This window comes from Ananas comosus, linkage group 9 (assembly GCF_001540865.1).
Source record: "Ananas comosus cultivar F153 linkage group 9, ASM154086v1, whole genome shotgun sequence".
In the NCBI taxonomy this organism is placed as follows: Eukaryota; Viridiplantae; Streptophyta; class Magnoliopsida; order Poales; family Bromeliaceae; genus Ananas; species Ananas comosus.
In genome coordinates, this window is record NC_033629.1 from 4,956,569 (window position 1) to 4,972,306 (window position 15,738).

The 15,738-nt window shown below is 36.1% G+C and overlaps 1 protein-coding gene and 1 long non-coding RNA gene across 14 annotated transcripts; one reads left to right on the plus strand and one right to left on the minus strand.

Annotated features, from left to right (window-relative positions):
• On the minus strand, window positions 3,085–7,975 carry LOC109715524. 10 transcript variants are annotated; one of them, XR_002217625.1, is made up of 7 exons: window positions 7,560–7,973; window positions 7,201–7,351; window positions 6,859–6,973; window positions 6,344–6,666; window positions 4,866–5,251; window positions 4,164–4,774; window positions 3,085–3,288 (listed from the first exon to the last, which is right to left on the minus strand). It is a non-coding gene; the product is annotated as an uncharacterized LOC109715524 (long non-coding RNA). The 10 variants fall into 10 exon arrangements; XR_002217631.1 differs by having other exon boundaries at window positions 4,164–5,234; window positions 6,344–6,383; window positions 6,578–6,666; window positions 7,560–7,971; XR_002217627.1 differs by having other exon boundaries at window positions 4,164–5,251; window positions 6,344–6,383; window positions 6,578–6,660; window positions 7,560–7,970.
• Window positions 11,175–15,382, plus strand: LOC109714857 (zinc finger CCCH domain-containing protein 15-like). 4 transcript variants are annotated; one of them, XM_020239571.1, is made up of 6 exons: window positions 11,175–11,795; window positions 12,503–13,562; window positions 13,652–13,733; window positions 13,807–13,908; window positions 14,017–14,232; window positions 14,341–15,382. In XM_020239571.1, exons 1-2 carry the CDS (start codon window positions 11,211–11,213, stop codon window positions 12,611–12,613), a joined length of 696 nt encoding a protein of 231 aa, XP_020095160.1. In that variant the 5' UTR covers window positions 11,175–11,210; the 3' UTR covers window positions 12,614–13,562; window positions 13,652–13,733; window positions 13,807–13,908; window positions 14,017–14,232; window positions 14,341–15,382. The 4 variants fall into 4 exon arrangements, with proteins under 4 accessions (XP_020095160.1, XP_020095159.1, XP_020095158.1 ...); XM_020239570.1 differs by having other exon boundaries at window positions 12,503–12,690; window positions 13,356–13,733; XM_020239569.1 differs by having other exon boundaries at window positions 12,503–13,733.

Sequence of the window (15,738 nt, forward strand, 5' to 3'; positions counted from 1 at the left end):
TCTCGAAACAACTTGGTAGCAGGAGTCGCTTCCGTGCTACCGATAGCATAGTAGCCGGACTCTATAGGAGCTAGCTATCTAATACTATCGTAGCTACGAGCGCTCCGTCTACCAAGTTGTTTTCGATGAATGCGCTTCCTAATCGAGCTGATCGGCCTTCCGTTGAGTTAATCTACATATGAAAGATTTAGAAACCTAAATTTTATAATTTTTCGATATACAATTTACCTACAAACAAGTAGTCTAAAAATTGAAACAGGCTGATAATAAAAAATCTCATAAAAAATGATGAAAAAGATTAATTCAAGATTAGATATACCTGATCTACTCTAAATAGTGAAGAAGAATTTCTATATAAATTTTCATCGTATTTGATTGTTTAACACCGTTAAACATCACAAACACACCACATCGTCATTAAATTGTAATTTTGAATCTTTTGGATCACTATTCAATATGTCGAAAAAAATTGAAATTTAGTTCAAATACTTTCAATAGTGTTGATCAATTCAACGGAAAAAAAAAAAAAAAGCCGATCGTCGATTTGGAACCGGCATCATCGAAAACATACTTGGTAGCACGGAAGCGCTCCGTGCTACCGATAGCATAGTACCGGACTCTAAATATATATATATATATATATATAGAGAAGAGAGAGAGAGAGAGAAGAGAGAGAAGAGAGAGAGAGAGAGAGAGAGAAGAGAGAGAGCAGTTGAAGCTAGAATACTATCAGTAGTAACGAGCCGTTTTCCACCAGGATTTGTTTTCGATGATAGTAACTTCCAAAGTGACGATCGCTCCGTTGAACATGATCTAATACACTTTAAGGTTTAGAAATCAAATTTCAAATCTTTTTCGACTCATCTATTGCCTAATCATCAAAAGTTTCAAATTATAATTTTAATGGTCGATAAGAAGGAGTTTTCCTCGTTTAACGCGTAAAGATACTCCAAAACTCAATTAAATTTGTTAGAAAATTCTTAAACTATTTAAAACAAGATCTATAGCATTGATCTTGATTACAAAGACTCCCTATGATCATTTTTTAAAGAGTATCATTTCAGCCATTTATTTTTTCATTTCACGTTGAGAAAAAGAACAATATCGGAAAGTGCGTGAAATTTGATTTCTAGACAGCTTTAAATGGTTAGATATATTAACGGAGCCGATCGTCAATTTTGGAAGCTCTATGCAGCGAAAATCAAATCGATAGTAAAAGTGTTTTCGTAGTATTCTAGTCTTTTCAATATAATATTTTTTATATAATAAATATAGAGAATAATATAAATATAAAATATATATCATCCGGCTATGGTGTTAATGTTGCTTTGTAAAGTACCAAGTACTCTATGCTTGTAAATTTTTTACCCGTAGATCTAGCGCCTTTGACACTTTCATGCGCGTTAGATTATACTACAACCAACCATCCACTTAACCCTGGGGTCCCATCATCTTAATACGTTACATTCTGTTAATAATCTAAGGCTAAACTTACAAGCACCAATCGCCTTGGTACTTTTAAAAGCATAGAACTCAATTTTAATATATATTATTATATTATATTATTTTTTATTTTATCTTAACGTGAATTTTCGTCTTTCAAGAAAAGTATATGCAATTATAACTTAACAGTTGTCTTTTTTAAAAAAATTGACACTTTATTTAATATATAATGTAATTTAATTTTTTTAAAAAGAGTGTAATATACCATCTAAATAATGTAACATTCTTTCATGATAGTGTAATATTTATGCAAATGGTGTAAATATTTGCATAAATAGTACAACATATGCATCGTTTATATATATATTATATGAATTTTATAATATATTATAATATATAAGTAGTGAAGGCACCCGCGCGTTGCGACGGACTGCTTCTATAGAAGTAAACAATCATTAGTATTCTAAATAGTTTGGGAAAAGAAAAAAAAAAAAGGGAAGAAAAGAAGAGGTAGAAGTAAAAGAAAGGAAAAAAACGAAGAATACTAAATAGATACCAAATAAGAGTATGAATAATTAGAGAAAAACTGATAAGCTAAGAGAGCAGGGTGAGTTCAAAAAATATAAGGCAAAATTGTATGGCAATATTTTTCGAAAACAAAATAAATAAACAAATAAATGATTGTTTGACTTTTAGTTAACTTAAACTTTGAAAAAGTTCAACAGATCTATCAGCAAAACCAGCAGTAATAGAAATAGAAGGCGAACAAAAGGAACTCAAGAATGGACTAACCCGAAAGAAAAAAAAATACAGCAACAACAGCAACAGAAAGAGTAGTAAAATAGTAAATAGGAATAAAATACCAAATTACGTCAAAGACAGTTTTTATTGGTAAATGAGTTCAAATATGAAGCAATGCATCAGTTGGCACAACTATTTAAGCTCTTTCACACTTTTTTATTTAGATAGCAAATTTATTGTACACCATAAGAAATAGATCTCCTAGTATAGATTAGATGCATAACAGATGCTCAATATTCTTCAGTGTGTTCAAAGAGCTTTTCACCCAAAAGGCTGCATTGAAGCACCACCCAAACAATTTGGGCCAAATACTAAATAGGAATACAATACAAATAATATCATCATCATAAGCAGTAAAAAAATTAATTATAAATGAGCTTAGGTAGTAAGATTGAGTCATTATTTCTTCCATTCAATATTTACTTGTCAATTTTGAAGGAATAATAGTAGCAAGAGTTACCATTTGGACATCAGATTTGGACTGCTATCTGAGCTACTTTGTTCTTTACTATTTTTATATTCATCGTCATCAGTCGCTACTGGTTAACAATGTAACTTCTTGCATCTTGTTGATAGAGGACTGGAGAACTGAACAAATATAAAAAATAAATATTACAGTATTTGAATTCAGAACTATATAATCTAGTACAACTTTGAATGAAACAAAGAAAAGAATATAAATAAGAACCAACACAATCAAATAAGAAAGTATATGATTCCGTACATTATAATTTTTCTTCTTCATTGGTTTATTTTTCTAAAAACTTGTAAACATAGGGAATCGAATATCAGTAGAAAAGTTTTGAAAAAACTGTGAAACTTTTTACAACCCAAAAATGATATTGAATAAGAAAGAACACATCTTTATTCGTTATGACTTCTCTTTCTCATTAATACATTGTTCTGAAAATTTACAAACCAAGTGAATTAATCAGACATTCAGAGAAAAGCACTGAAAAAACGCATGAAAATTTTCAAAATCCAAAATGGATATCATATTCTACAGATGTACATAATAGCTTTGGTCTTCGGTTGCTCATTCACCTGAAAATTCATCAGCAAAGCGAATTGTTTAACATAAAAGTATTGACAAAATAGATGATAATGCTTGTATTTGACCCTCATCTTTGATTGTCTAACTATTTTTGCTTTTTTGTTAACGGATTCTCTCTCCTTCCATAATATTACCCGTCTGCCCTCATCTTTCTTTGTAGGACATATTATGATGTACAAATACTTTCTATATAAAAAGCTCATCGTATGGTTTTAGAATTTTGAGCAAATTATGCATTTGTACTTTTTTTTTTAAGTGACACAAATTTATGCATAAGCATGAAAGCATAGTTTTCTTTTTGTCGTTTGTTCTTTTAGTATTCAATGTTTATTAGGTGAATCAACTGTAAATAATCCTAAAATGAGACAACATTGAATTAAATTAATTCTACATCTGCATGTTTAAGTATGCACCAACTCACAATTAAGTTTTCCAAATAAATGTTGAAAATTATAATGAACCTGATATGACATGGAGAGCCGAATCTTTATTCATTATGAATTAAATTTACTATGTCGTCAAATTATTTTTACTAAAAAAATATCGTGTTACTAAAGGTCAAAAGAGGAGAGGCTAGAGATGTTAATTGCCTGATAGAAAATTTCAGCTTCTGACAGAGCAAGAATTGTCTAATTAACTATGAAAACAGAACCTCTCATAATTTGATCTACTTTGTAGCGTAGCCCACGTCGACACTTACATTTTAGCTTACCATGTCATACAATAACACCAAATTCAGGTTTCTAACAAAGCAAAGCTTGGTAAAATTTTACCTTTCTTCCCTAAATAGATGACAAAAAAAAGTAGATCTAGTTCTAAAAATCCATCATGAGCTCAAAAAATTACATCACTAAGAATTCCATACCTGTATCACAATAGCCCAATCATCGTAAATGGAGTTTGGTAGTGGTTGGAGAAGTCCCGCGTACATAGAACTGTCTGATTTGTTCTTGAGACGGATTTCGCACTCCTCTACGTACTTCTTCACATCCTCCTTTAGCTTGGGCCAGTAGAACACTTGTTTCACTCTTTTATACGTGTGCTGCCTTCCTGAATGTCCCCCCAAAGGAGAATCATGCATCTCCTTTAAGATCCTCTCCTTTAATTTCTCATCTCCTCCAATATTGTCATGATCGCTTCATCAGGATAGGAGAGTGGTAAAGTAGAAGGAGGAGTAGAGTGAGACAAGGGGATCTAAGATGAAGAAGACGATGGCGGTGGAGTCTTGAGAAGAAGGGATATCGGGTATTGGGTTCGTGTCTTCTCTCTGTAGCATCACCGCGGCCGACTCCGACTCCCAATTCGCTATCGGATGACGGGTTCGCTCTTTAGAATAGTCTGGATGTTGTTAGCGGGTGACGAGTCCGACCATTTTCATTGGGGACGACAACCCGAATCCGGGAGCAGAAGAGAGAGACGCTTGAAGATGAATAAGTAAAGCCCAGCCCAAGTTAAGATGAGGCCCACAATAGTCCACTGAGTATAATTACAATTACTGATAGACCCTTGCCATTGTAATTCTTACATTTTAGTCCTTACATTGAAGAGTATAAATAGTAGCTCTTACCTGTAAGAAGCAACGATGATTTGAATAAAATTTCCAATCTCTCCTCAATCCCTCTCTCTCTCTAGCTCGTCTCCTCCCCTTTCTCTTTCCCTCTCTCTCTCATCTTCTTCTTCTCCAATCCTCATCTCAGATCTTCCCTCAAGCTCGGATCTCAACGGCATTCGAATTCTCGATCTCGATCAACTGATACTCAAGATCAGTATTCGATTGAATAATGTTTCCATCATCTTCGATCCCCTATCCTCGGCTACAACCTCATCGGATCGAGGAATCGAACCAGGTATTGCGATTCATCATCCCAATACGCCGTCCAGCAATTATCGATTGGGTTGCATATTTGGTCAGAACCATAACAGAACACTTCACCACCTTTCAAAAGAATGAAGCTGCTTCAAAATTGTAAAGATGTGTTACATGATTCTAATATACAATTTGAAGAATCTTAACTTTTAATTCGCATACTGAAGTATGTATCAATAATGCAAAATAATTGGTATTAGCCATTTATTTGACAAAAAAAAAGTACGTCGGTTTATCAAATCTCTCTTTGAGAAAAAAAAATAAATGGCCGAAGCACACACTTCTTCCTCAACTTTTCTTGTTTTACCACTCTCTTCGGGAAAAAAAAAAAGATTGGCCGACGCACACCCATCCTCAACTTACCAACATGTTATAATGTTGTAGCAACTGTAGCATTTCCACAATATAGACATGAGTAATTTGAGACCATGTTTCTAACAGTTGAGAAAGAATTCAAATAAAAAAAGAACATATTAGGGATGTTAAGGACCTCTTTCACAGTATGAAGATAATAAGATATTAAAAGGCAATTCAACTATTCTATAGCCAGATTTAGCTATTTTTCTTAATATCAAACCTTAAACACTTCAATTTAGATCTAGTAAAAAGATTCATATCCAATTTCTCTCCAAAAACTGCAATTTTTTCAAAAGTGATCTCAGGTTCAACAAAAAGTTCATTTTTCACCCAAAAATTTTATTTTTATTTGCAAATTTACATAACAAAATCCTTTCTAAATCCCCCAAGACCTATTTTATATTATTTTTTATCCTCATTTTCATACAATTTTAATCCCAATTTCTTCAAAAAAAAACATCTCAGAAATAAATCAATGCTCCTATCTAGAACCACTCCAAATTCACTTCATATTATTTTCCATCTTATTTTTCCCTTAAAAATCCCACCTTTATCCCCTAATCAACATCTAAATCCCCTTTATAACCCCTCGAAACTGATTTCATGTTGTTTCTTATCATCGTTGTCATACAAGTTTAGCCCCAATTTGAAAAAACCTCCACCACTAATACCAAAAGGCTGGATGTATACGAAAGAAAAATATCCAATTCCTACTAAAAATCTAATCTTAATACTCTAATTTGCACCAAATCACATTAAAAGTTCTTAAAAGTATCAAACAGTCAAGAAAAAAAGGGCAAGATCGGGGAGAGATCTGGGACCTTTAAACTGGTAGCCATGCAGCCAGAGTAGCAGATTTACCTACATTGATATAAACATCCAAAAGGTAGTTAAGAGGAATGAAAACAAAAATAATTTTCGATAATTTAACTGGAAGACAATTGAATTCCTAAGGCAAAATAAATTACCAAAACTAAATGAAATACAAATAACGATGACAAAGATAATTATGTAATATTTAATGTAGATAAGAAAGCCAAATTCTAAAAACAAACCATGAGGATAAATATCATGACTAATAAAATTTGTTGACTTATGGATACAGAAACAACTCTCCACCTCATGAAACCACTTGCAGCTGTACCTACGCAACAGTCAAAAAATCACTAATCTGATTAAAAAAATAATTCACAATGAGGTTTGTAAAATTACTGAGCACAAAATTAAAAAGAAAAGTTCAAAAATTTGACAAAACTAAGAATATATATTTCAACAGTATCACATATACCATGAAACCAAATAAATATTCATAATTGAAAATGAAAGAAAAAATTACCCTTTTTTTTGGACGGCTTCAAAATGACCAAATCCAGATCTTGATCCAGGGCTTACACTTGGCGATCGATAAATGCGAGCAGTTGCTCATGCTTCATGAAATATTCATGTAAAGCCTAAGAAAATACATTGGTCAAAAAAACATCAACATGGGTTAATTCCTAATGGATATAAAAGGAGATAAAAAGTTTAAGAGATGATTAATTTTTTAATGAACAATTTGACCCAACATCAGCATTGATGCTGCTGCAGAGATTTTGTTTCAGCAAAAATTTGGTGAAGTTCTTCAGTTTGGTAAACTAATTCAGATCTAAGAAGCAAAGATTTATGAAACATTTTTCACCTTTTTAGTAATGATCAGCTAGGCCTATAATTCTTTGTCATAAAGAACAGCAGCATCAAGAGGCAGAAAGTCTTCTTTCTGCGAAGGCATTTCAGACGGCTTCAACGTGAGGTCGTCGACCTTCTCTTCGAGCTCCCTAAAATTCACTAATCTGATTTTTAAAAAAATTCACAATGAGATCTCTAAAATTACTGAGCACAAAAGAAAAAATTCAAAAAATTAACAAAACTAAGGAAATATATTTCAACAGCCTTAAGAAACTAAATAAATATTCATAATTGAAAATGAAAGAAAAAATATTAATAATAATCTCCCCTTTTTTTTTTTTGGGAAGAGGGGGATCTTGATTCGGGGCTTACACACTTGGCAATTGAGGTCAAGGGCGTTGCCTTGGCGTTCGTGATTGTGGCGTCGAATCGGCTACACGAAACCCTACTCCCGTTCTACTTCGACTTGAAGCTCCCAATCTCCATCCCGGCCTTGGTGTCCACCTTGAGCTCCATAGGGGAAGCGCTTCTTGCTCCTCAGATCGGTAGCCTCCGTGGGGTCTAGGCTCTTCCCAGAGATTGTGATTGTGGCCGCGATCCACATAGTATTCCCGATGCATGTGGACGAACCCCAAGATCTACATACCGCCAGGATTCGTGACCTCGGTTGCGCTGAGTTGGCATGGCCGCCGAGGCGGTTGCTATTGCGGCTGCGGTGGTGGTCGCGGAAGAAGCCCGCGAGGGCATCGAAGGGCGGAGAGGCGAAGGGGGTGGTGGCGGAGGGAGGTGAGGAGGGCGCGTGAGCGATGGAGGGGATGGGGGGACCGCAGCAATGCTAACGGGCGGATGTGGACGACAGGGAGAAGGAGAGGGCCATGGGACGTGAATGCGTACGAAGGAAAAAAATTAATTAATTAATTAAATAAAGAGATGAAGAGGTGGAAATGCGTATGAAGGAAAAAAATAAATATTAAGGAGACGAAGAGGTGGATTCAATTAAAGTAAGACTTAAGATAATTATGCCACGTGGATTCAATTACGGAGATTAATAGGTTTATATAGAAATAGATATAGATATATAGATATAGATATAGATATAGATATATAGATATAGATACTATTTGAGCGTAATATACTATATTATTCCTAATTTATATAAAAATGATACAACGTTATATAAATTGTGCAAATATTGTACTATTTGTATAAATATTTTATACTATTTGAAAGGAAATATTGTACAATTTAAAAAAATGTTGCACTATTTAATGGGTATTTCATTCATTCTTCATTTTTTTATAATTTGAAGTTTCTTATTTACATGTTAGATGAGAATTTCGTCTCTCAAGAAAAAAGTAGCTGTAATAATAATTTGTCAGTTATATTTTTCAAAACATTTCATATATATATTTTTTATACATTTTGAAAGAGGGAAAGTTTAGTCATCTTTTAAAAAAATCGGACGAATCTGTAAAAATCAAAAAGGCAGCTTATTACAAAATTTCAAAACTAGTGAATTTTTTATGCAAATTGACCATTCCTTATTCTATTAAAATGTAATATCTATTTTTAGACACTATAAAATTATCAGTCCTATCTCAACCACTTATTTATTAGTATCATGAAATTAAATATAAAAGATTAATATAATATATTCTTTATTCATTAAATTTTAAAATTTAAATTTGTTAAATTTGGTTCTTATAAGCAACGAATATAGATTACTCTTACGTTTCTATTTTGTATTATATGGACTACACCTACAATTGGCTAGTTCAAAACTAAAATTGAAAACAAAAATACCAACATATATTTAAACTTTCTAAAATTTATAAAATTTTTTAAAAAAAGATCTAAAATATATATTGAGAATTATAAGAAAAAATAATGCGGAATATAAAATAACTTGAGTGTTACACAATGAAACACTCAAAAAAAATCATATTCGGATTTAGATAATTTGAATACGAAGGAAAAATATTGAATGTAAATTCGAATCTGAATCCAAAAATTTTCTAACCTAAGATGTGATTCCAAATCCGAATCCAATTATGAATCCGCAGAATAAGGCCGAATTTGGTTACTTATAATTGAATTATCTAGGGATTTTGCTGTGGGGCAACTCTACTTCTCATCAATCAATGGAATTTGTTTGGTTGATTATATTATTTTTAGTTTTGTTTAAGACAATTTTTCTCAATTCCACATAATTTACAAATGAATTATATAATTTTCCATGCTTTGATCCACAAATAAAACTTTTTATTATTTTTAATGTAGTTTTTTAAAATTTATCTTTTATAAGAATAAAACAAAGTAATTTTTTTTAGGAGACAATCCAAATACCTAAAATAGAGTTTTTTTTTTCTTTTTGGCTAAATTACAGAAAATCTTCCTATCAAAATCCGATTTTTCACTTTTTCCCGTGTCATTTAAAAACCTACACTTTGGCTACTTATAAAATGAAAAATGTGCACTTTACCCCCTACCGTTAGTGATCCGTTAGGGTTCTGTTATAAAAATTTTTTATGCTAAAAATACCCCTCCGCTCTTCCCTGTTGCTTTTCCTTCTTGCCTCGCTCTCGCCCACATCTCCGTCCGCGCCCACAAACACCCCTTCGCCCCCCGCCGCCGCCTCGTCTTCGCCCTAGTTGCCCTTGCCCACCTCTCCATTCACGCCTACCTCGATTTCCTCCCTACTGTCGCCAAAATCGAAGGGCGGCGAGGGTGCAGGAGGAGAAGGGGAGCAGGTGGAGAAGAAAATGGAGAGAAACTGCGGCCAATCGAGGCGTGAACCGTGGCTGATCGAGGCGGCGGTTGAAGAAGATGAGGGAAGAGACGAAAATGGTGAGGGGCAAAATGGTCATTTTATTATCACAGTACACACCGTATCCCCTGTGAGCATTTTTCATTTTACGATGGGGGAAAGTGTAGGTTTTTAAATGACAGGAGGGAAAGTGAAAATTCAAATTTTGACAGGGAGGTTTTATGTAATTTAGCCTTTTTTTTAAAAAAATATGGTATGGAGTATGTTAGCAGGGTCCGGCTACTATACTATATTATGAGTATGATCGCCTTCGTACTCATAAGTTGTTTTCGATGATAAAGCTTCCGAATCGACGATCCACACCGCTAAACGTTATTTACAACATTTAAAACTTCTAGAAATCAAATTTTATAATTTTTCGACACCATTTACCTTACGATCAAGACGTTACAAATTTGACAATTTTTAACGGTCGGTATGAGATACTTGCTAGTTTAACGGTGTAAAAGAATCAGAATTTATTGAATTTTTGATAGAAAATTCTATTCACTACATAGATAAAGATCAATAACTCCGATCTTGAATTGAAGGATCCGATCATCTTTTTTTAGGACGTCGTTCGATTTTAACCGTTCATTTTATGCCCACTTGATGGACTTTATTATGATTTCGAAAATTTACGAAATTTATTTTCTAGAAGTTTTAAATACTCTAGATCATATTTAACAGAGTGGATCGTCGATTCGGAAGCTCCATAATTGAAAACAACTTATGAATACGATGGCTCCAATACTCATAATAGTAAAATAGCCACGGCCATGTTAGCATATCAAATACAATATAAAATAAAGGATTAATTTCATGCAGGTCCCTGTAAACATAATAAGTTGTAAATATATCGCTACAAAGTTCAACTTTCATATATTATTCCTGTAAAAGTCTTAATATTTTTAAATATGTTCATCTATATTGTTACAATTAAAGCATTGTCTATTTTATAAGTAAAATAATCTTTTTACCATCACAACTATGTCCTTGTCCCAACTGTTAATTAAAGAGGGATAAAAAAAATTGATTCACCTCATTAACTAATCAGAATTAAATATTTAATCTATGATTAACTAAATTTTTATAACGAATTCTAATAATAGAGGCATATTTACAAGCATAAGAATTTTTATTGGAACAACATACTAACGTTAAATTTTATAGGACTATATTTATAATTTACTATATTTACTATATTGGAACAACATATGAACGGCGACCTCAGCGTCTGTTCCTCGTCGTCCTCATTATTCTGCTTCGACTCCTCGGGCTCCGTGCAGGTAGACCACGACAGCCGCGCCACGGCCGCCGCCGACGCAGATGCCGCGGAAACCCTAAGACGCGGGCCCAAATCCAAATCCGAGCGCTCCGGCCGAGGCGGAGGGAAAGAGAGCCTGTACAAAGGGATGGGCGGGAAGGGCGGTTACGGCCCGCTCCGGGCGCCGGCTCACGTCCGGGCGTCGGCGCGATTCGACTACCAGCCGGACGTGTGCGAGGACTACAAGGAGACGGGGTTCTGCGGGTACGGGGAGGCCTGCAAGTTCCTGCAGGACAGAGGCGATTACAAGTCCGGATGGCAGCTGGACAAGGAGTCAAGGAGTGGGACGACGCCAAGAAGGAGGCGACGGCAATGCTCGGGCGGCGAGGGAGGGGACGATGACGGCACCGACGGCACTGATGCCGACGGCAACGGCGACGAGTTGCCCTTTGCTTGTTCCATATGTCGGCTGCCGTTTCGGGATCCGGTCGTGACCAAGTGCAAGCACTACTTCTGCGGGAATTGTGCGCTGAAGGTACCTAGCTAATTTCTGCTATAGTCGATGGTTACTAATTTCTGTCCTCCTTGCATCGTAGTAATAGCCGACGCAATTTTCTTGATGCTTTTACTATTATTTCCTGTTTTCTTGATCTGTTAATCAGTTGTCCCAAATATTGCGCTTGCGCAGGAAAAGACTCCGTGGCTGCAGCTTTACTAAGAAAGCTGCCTTGACACAATATGCATGCTTTTCGGCATAAATCTGGCAAAAAAGCAATTTTCACACTATGTATATCATGTGTTTTTATACGTGACTATACATTCAATAGCGTTAGGGATTCTTGGGTTTTTCTTTTCTTTTCGGGTTTTTTTTTTTTTTTTTTTTTTTTGACATGCAGAGACCTATTAAATTTGTACTGTGTGACGGACATCGGATAAATTGCTAACTAACAACAAGGTATTGTTCTGTTATGTGAATTTATAGCTAAACCTTCTTTCTTAGGAAACATGTTTTGTATGGTAATTAATATGTGTAGAAGTTGTGCTATTCGAAATGCTTGAGAAGGTCTGCTAATGTTCTGGTTGTAAGTTATGCATGCATTTTTGTCATATGCTAACTTGCTTCATTTTAATTTGGTGACGTGTGATTAAACCTCATATTCTTTTAGTTGTTCCATTTGCATTAATCGATTGTTTAACTGGATCATTTGATTCTATCTATTTTTTCCCCCCTATGATTTGTAGCTTTATTCGAAGAACAAGAAGTGCTTTGTGTGCAACAAGCCAACCCTCGGCATCTTCAGCACAGCTCATGAGATCAGGAAGAAGATGGCGGCGCTTGATCGGGGCATCTAAGCTACTTGCTTTTCTAGTTTATGTGGTGGCATTTGTCTCTATTTTGCTCTTAATTTCGGCAATCATGATGCTTCGAGGTTAACTATCTCGTCCAATACAAGAAATTATAAACTTGAAAACCTTTGTATAGTTTTCGATATTCATTTTTGGTCATGTAAGGTAGCCTGTATAACCAAAAATGGGTGGTAGCAAGATGTTTATAATGAATAATAGCATGGCTATTCTCTTACTGACTATCGCTCTTGTACTGTAAATTTAGAGTTATGATTCATCTTTCTGCTGATATTTTAGTTGCTTATTTTATTTTTAAGCTAAAAGTAAGTGTCATTCCATTACTGCCCAAATAGCTTGATGATAACCAAACGAAGTGGAGAAACATATGTTCAAAAAGTTAATGTGGAATATATATTGTAGGTGCCTCAAAACTAATTGGTTAGCCCCTAGTGACACGAGTAGATATTAATTTTTCGAGTTTGCTGGCTATTAGTGTTGCATCGTCTCGTGATTTACTTTACTCCCATCACCTCTCTCTCATTTGTTAACTTTTTTCAAAAAGCCATGTTAGTCAAGGGAATTAAGTTTGCCCCGCATCCCCAACAGAGTTTAACATTAATATCTTGATTAACTATTGATCCTGCTGTTATCTTTATAATTGCTCTAACCTTGCGATGTCTATTATGGTGACGATGATGATGACAGCGATTTGCCCTTTGCTTGCTCCATATGTTGTCTGCCATTTCAGGATCTGGTCGTCACCAAGTGCAAGCACTATTTCTGCGGGAATTGTGTGTTGATGGTATCTATTTGGAACCCTCTCAACATGGCTCGGGAGGTCAGGGACGACCCCTTCTTCGTCCAGTTCCTCTTCTCCACCGAATCCGCCTATACATACAGTAGGAGGGTCGACTTCGCCTGCCGCCGCCGCCACGCCGTCCAAATAATCCTTAACGTAAAGAAAAGAGATCTCCAGGCTCTAAAGAAATCTAAAACCCTCCCTTCATTGTCGCCCTCTAATTTCCCGATGGACATCTTCTCTAGGCCGGCCGTTGATCTTGGCATGCTGGACCCGTACGGCTGTTACCTCGCCATCAACTACCTCGACAGAACCATATACATTGTGGTAATGCCTCGCTTTTGATACGCGACCCAGAAGTTGCATATGTTGATGGTTCTTGCTCTGCCTTGCACTTCAGGGTAATATCAACCACGTAGATGATGAGGTGCACGTCGTCGCCAGCTGCATCTCCCTCGCTGCCAAGATGACACATTCTGACTACTCTGTCGCCAATCTCTCCGTAAGTATCGATCGTGTCCTTGTTCATTTTACGCGTGCTTCTTGATTCGGATTCTATATTGCGATCTTGGTTTTCACCGTGGAATTGGGATCGGGGGTAATTGATCAGAGTGCGCTGGGGCCGCTAATCGAGTCGGACGGAGGGAATCATCGAGATGGAGAAGCTGGTCCTGAGCATTTTGCGTTGGCGCATGCGACCCATCACTCCCATGGCTTTCCTCGACTACTTTCTCTCCTTCCTCCGCCCGCCCTTCGATATCGACGTCCCCTTTCATCGGCTCCATTACCAACCATGTGGTTCGGACAATCCACGTTGCCCAACTCGGTAATTGTCATCTCTCTCTCTCTCTCTCTTTCTCTCTCTCTCTCTCTCTCTCTCTCTCTCTCTCTCATATTTAATTTTTTTCAATTTTGGAATCGGACTCTCTACCAGAGTTGCGCTACATGGAGTTCCCTCCGTCAGTAGTGGCGGCAGCGGCGCTGCTCACGGCCACCTCCGATTTATATCCCGATCGACTTCCTGCCTTTGAGTCCGCCATTTTCGAATGTGCCTTCTGGAGACTATCTCATTCGGTTACGCCACTTACTATCTCAATCGGACACCTACCACGCCTCGAAGAGTTCTAATGTTCGAAACTGAATGCCACAATGATACTTCTACGTCTCTTCTTTCAGTGTTTGAGATTTCCTTGTAAACATTAAGAAAACAAGAGCCTTTTTTTCTTTTTCTTTTTTTTGGTTGAATTGTTGTGTTGGCGGAGTCCAACTTTCTGCTGTGTTTGAGATCAAATGCACTGGCTGGGTTCAGTGACCAATTCTGCCATCCCTGAGCTGAAATGGAGGAGAAAAAGAAAAGGCAAGCAAAAACATTTTTTCAGGAGAAAGTGTCCATGCAGAGGAATGAGATGGCCATTTATTCTTTCTTAATTTTGTCACTTCTTTAAAAGAACACCATAAATGTGGATTAAGGAAAAGTATTGGAGTCTGTTACTGTTTTTTCACCCCAATTTGAGCCTGTTACCCTATTATAGCGCTAGTTCTTTCTTAATTTGTCGCTTGTTTCAAAGAATACCTACCCATAGCATTCTTTTCTCCCTTTTCCTTGAATCTCTCACTTGTTATGAAGAAGAATTATTAGTATCTTTTTTATTATATTCAGGCGAAGCTGTTGGGGTGCTTGTGGTTGATGAAGACGTACCCTCCACCGATTAGATGAGATTGCCAGCGGATGGGAGTTACGTACTGTGGCCGGCCGGAAGAATTAACCAACACAAGGGATAAAGGCTTATAATAGTTGAGGAAATGTAATGCTACGTAGCTTATTGACGAATTGTAATACTATGTAAGCTTAGAGGAACACTAGATAGAGGATACCTGCATATTGTATAGGCCATTGGACTGTGTAACGCAAACAGAGGAACAGATGTAGAACAGTTATTGAAAGGTATACTACTGCTTGATTTTGCATCAAAAAACTTAGATATGTCGGAGAATGATTGGTTCGGACGCCGTCAAGTTCAGCAAAATCTGCTACTAAATCTGCCACAATACTTACCAGTAGCAGCAATTCAGTTTCAGATGTGGCCTTTAGCTTCGCAACTCCGTATTATGTTTCAAAGTTTACTTGAAAATTCCAGTTGGTTGTCCCCTGTATTACACTTGTTTTCTGAGATAACTGGCCAAGGCATTGCCGCTAATAGCTCGGCCGGTTAAAAGGCTAAAATTTCTTATATAAAGTGAACGACGAAAGTGATTCAATCAAATTGGCGACGGACTAATAATCGACGTTTTGCAGTGAACTCCTTCTATAATTTATTAACAGATGGAGGGT

Excerpts from the sequence above, each read along its gene's own strand:
- LOC109714857 (XM_020239568.1), top strand. The coding sequence starts at position 13,407 with ATGGTATCTATTTGGAACCCTCTCAACATGGCTCGGGAGGTCAGGGAC. Across the intron at positions 13,734-13,806 it reads ACAGAACCATATACATTGTG|GGTAATATCAACCACGTAGA; the intron begins GTAATGCCTCGC and ends CTTGCACTTCAG. Across the intron at positions 14,233-15,066 it reads AATCCACGTTGCCCAACTCG|GCGAAGCTGTTGGGGTGCTT; the intron begins GTAATTGTCATC and ends TATTATATTCAG.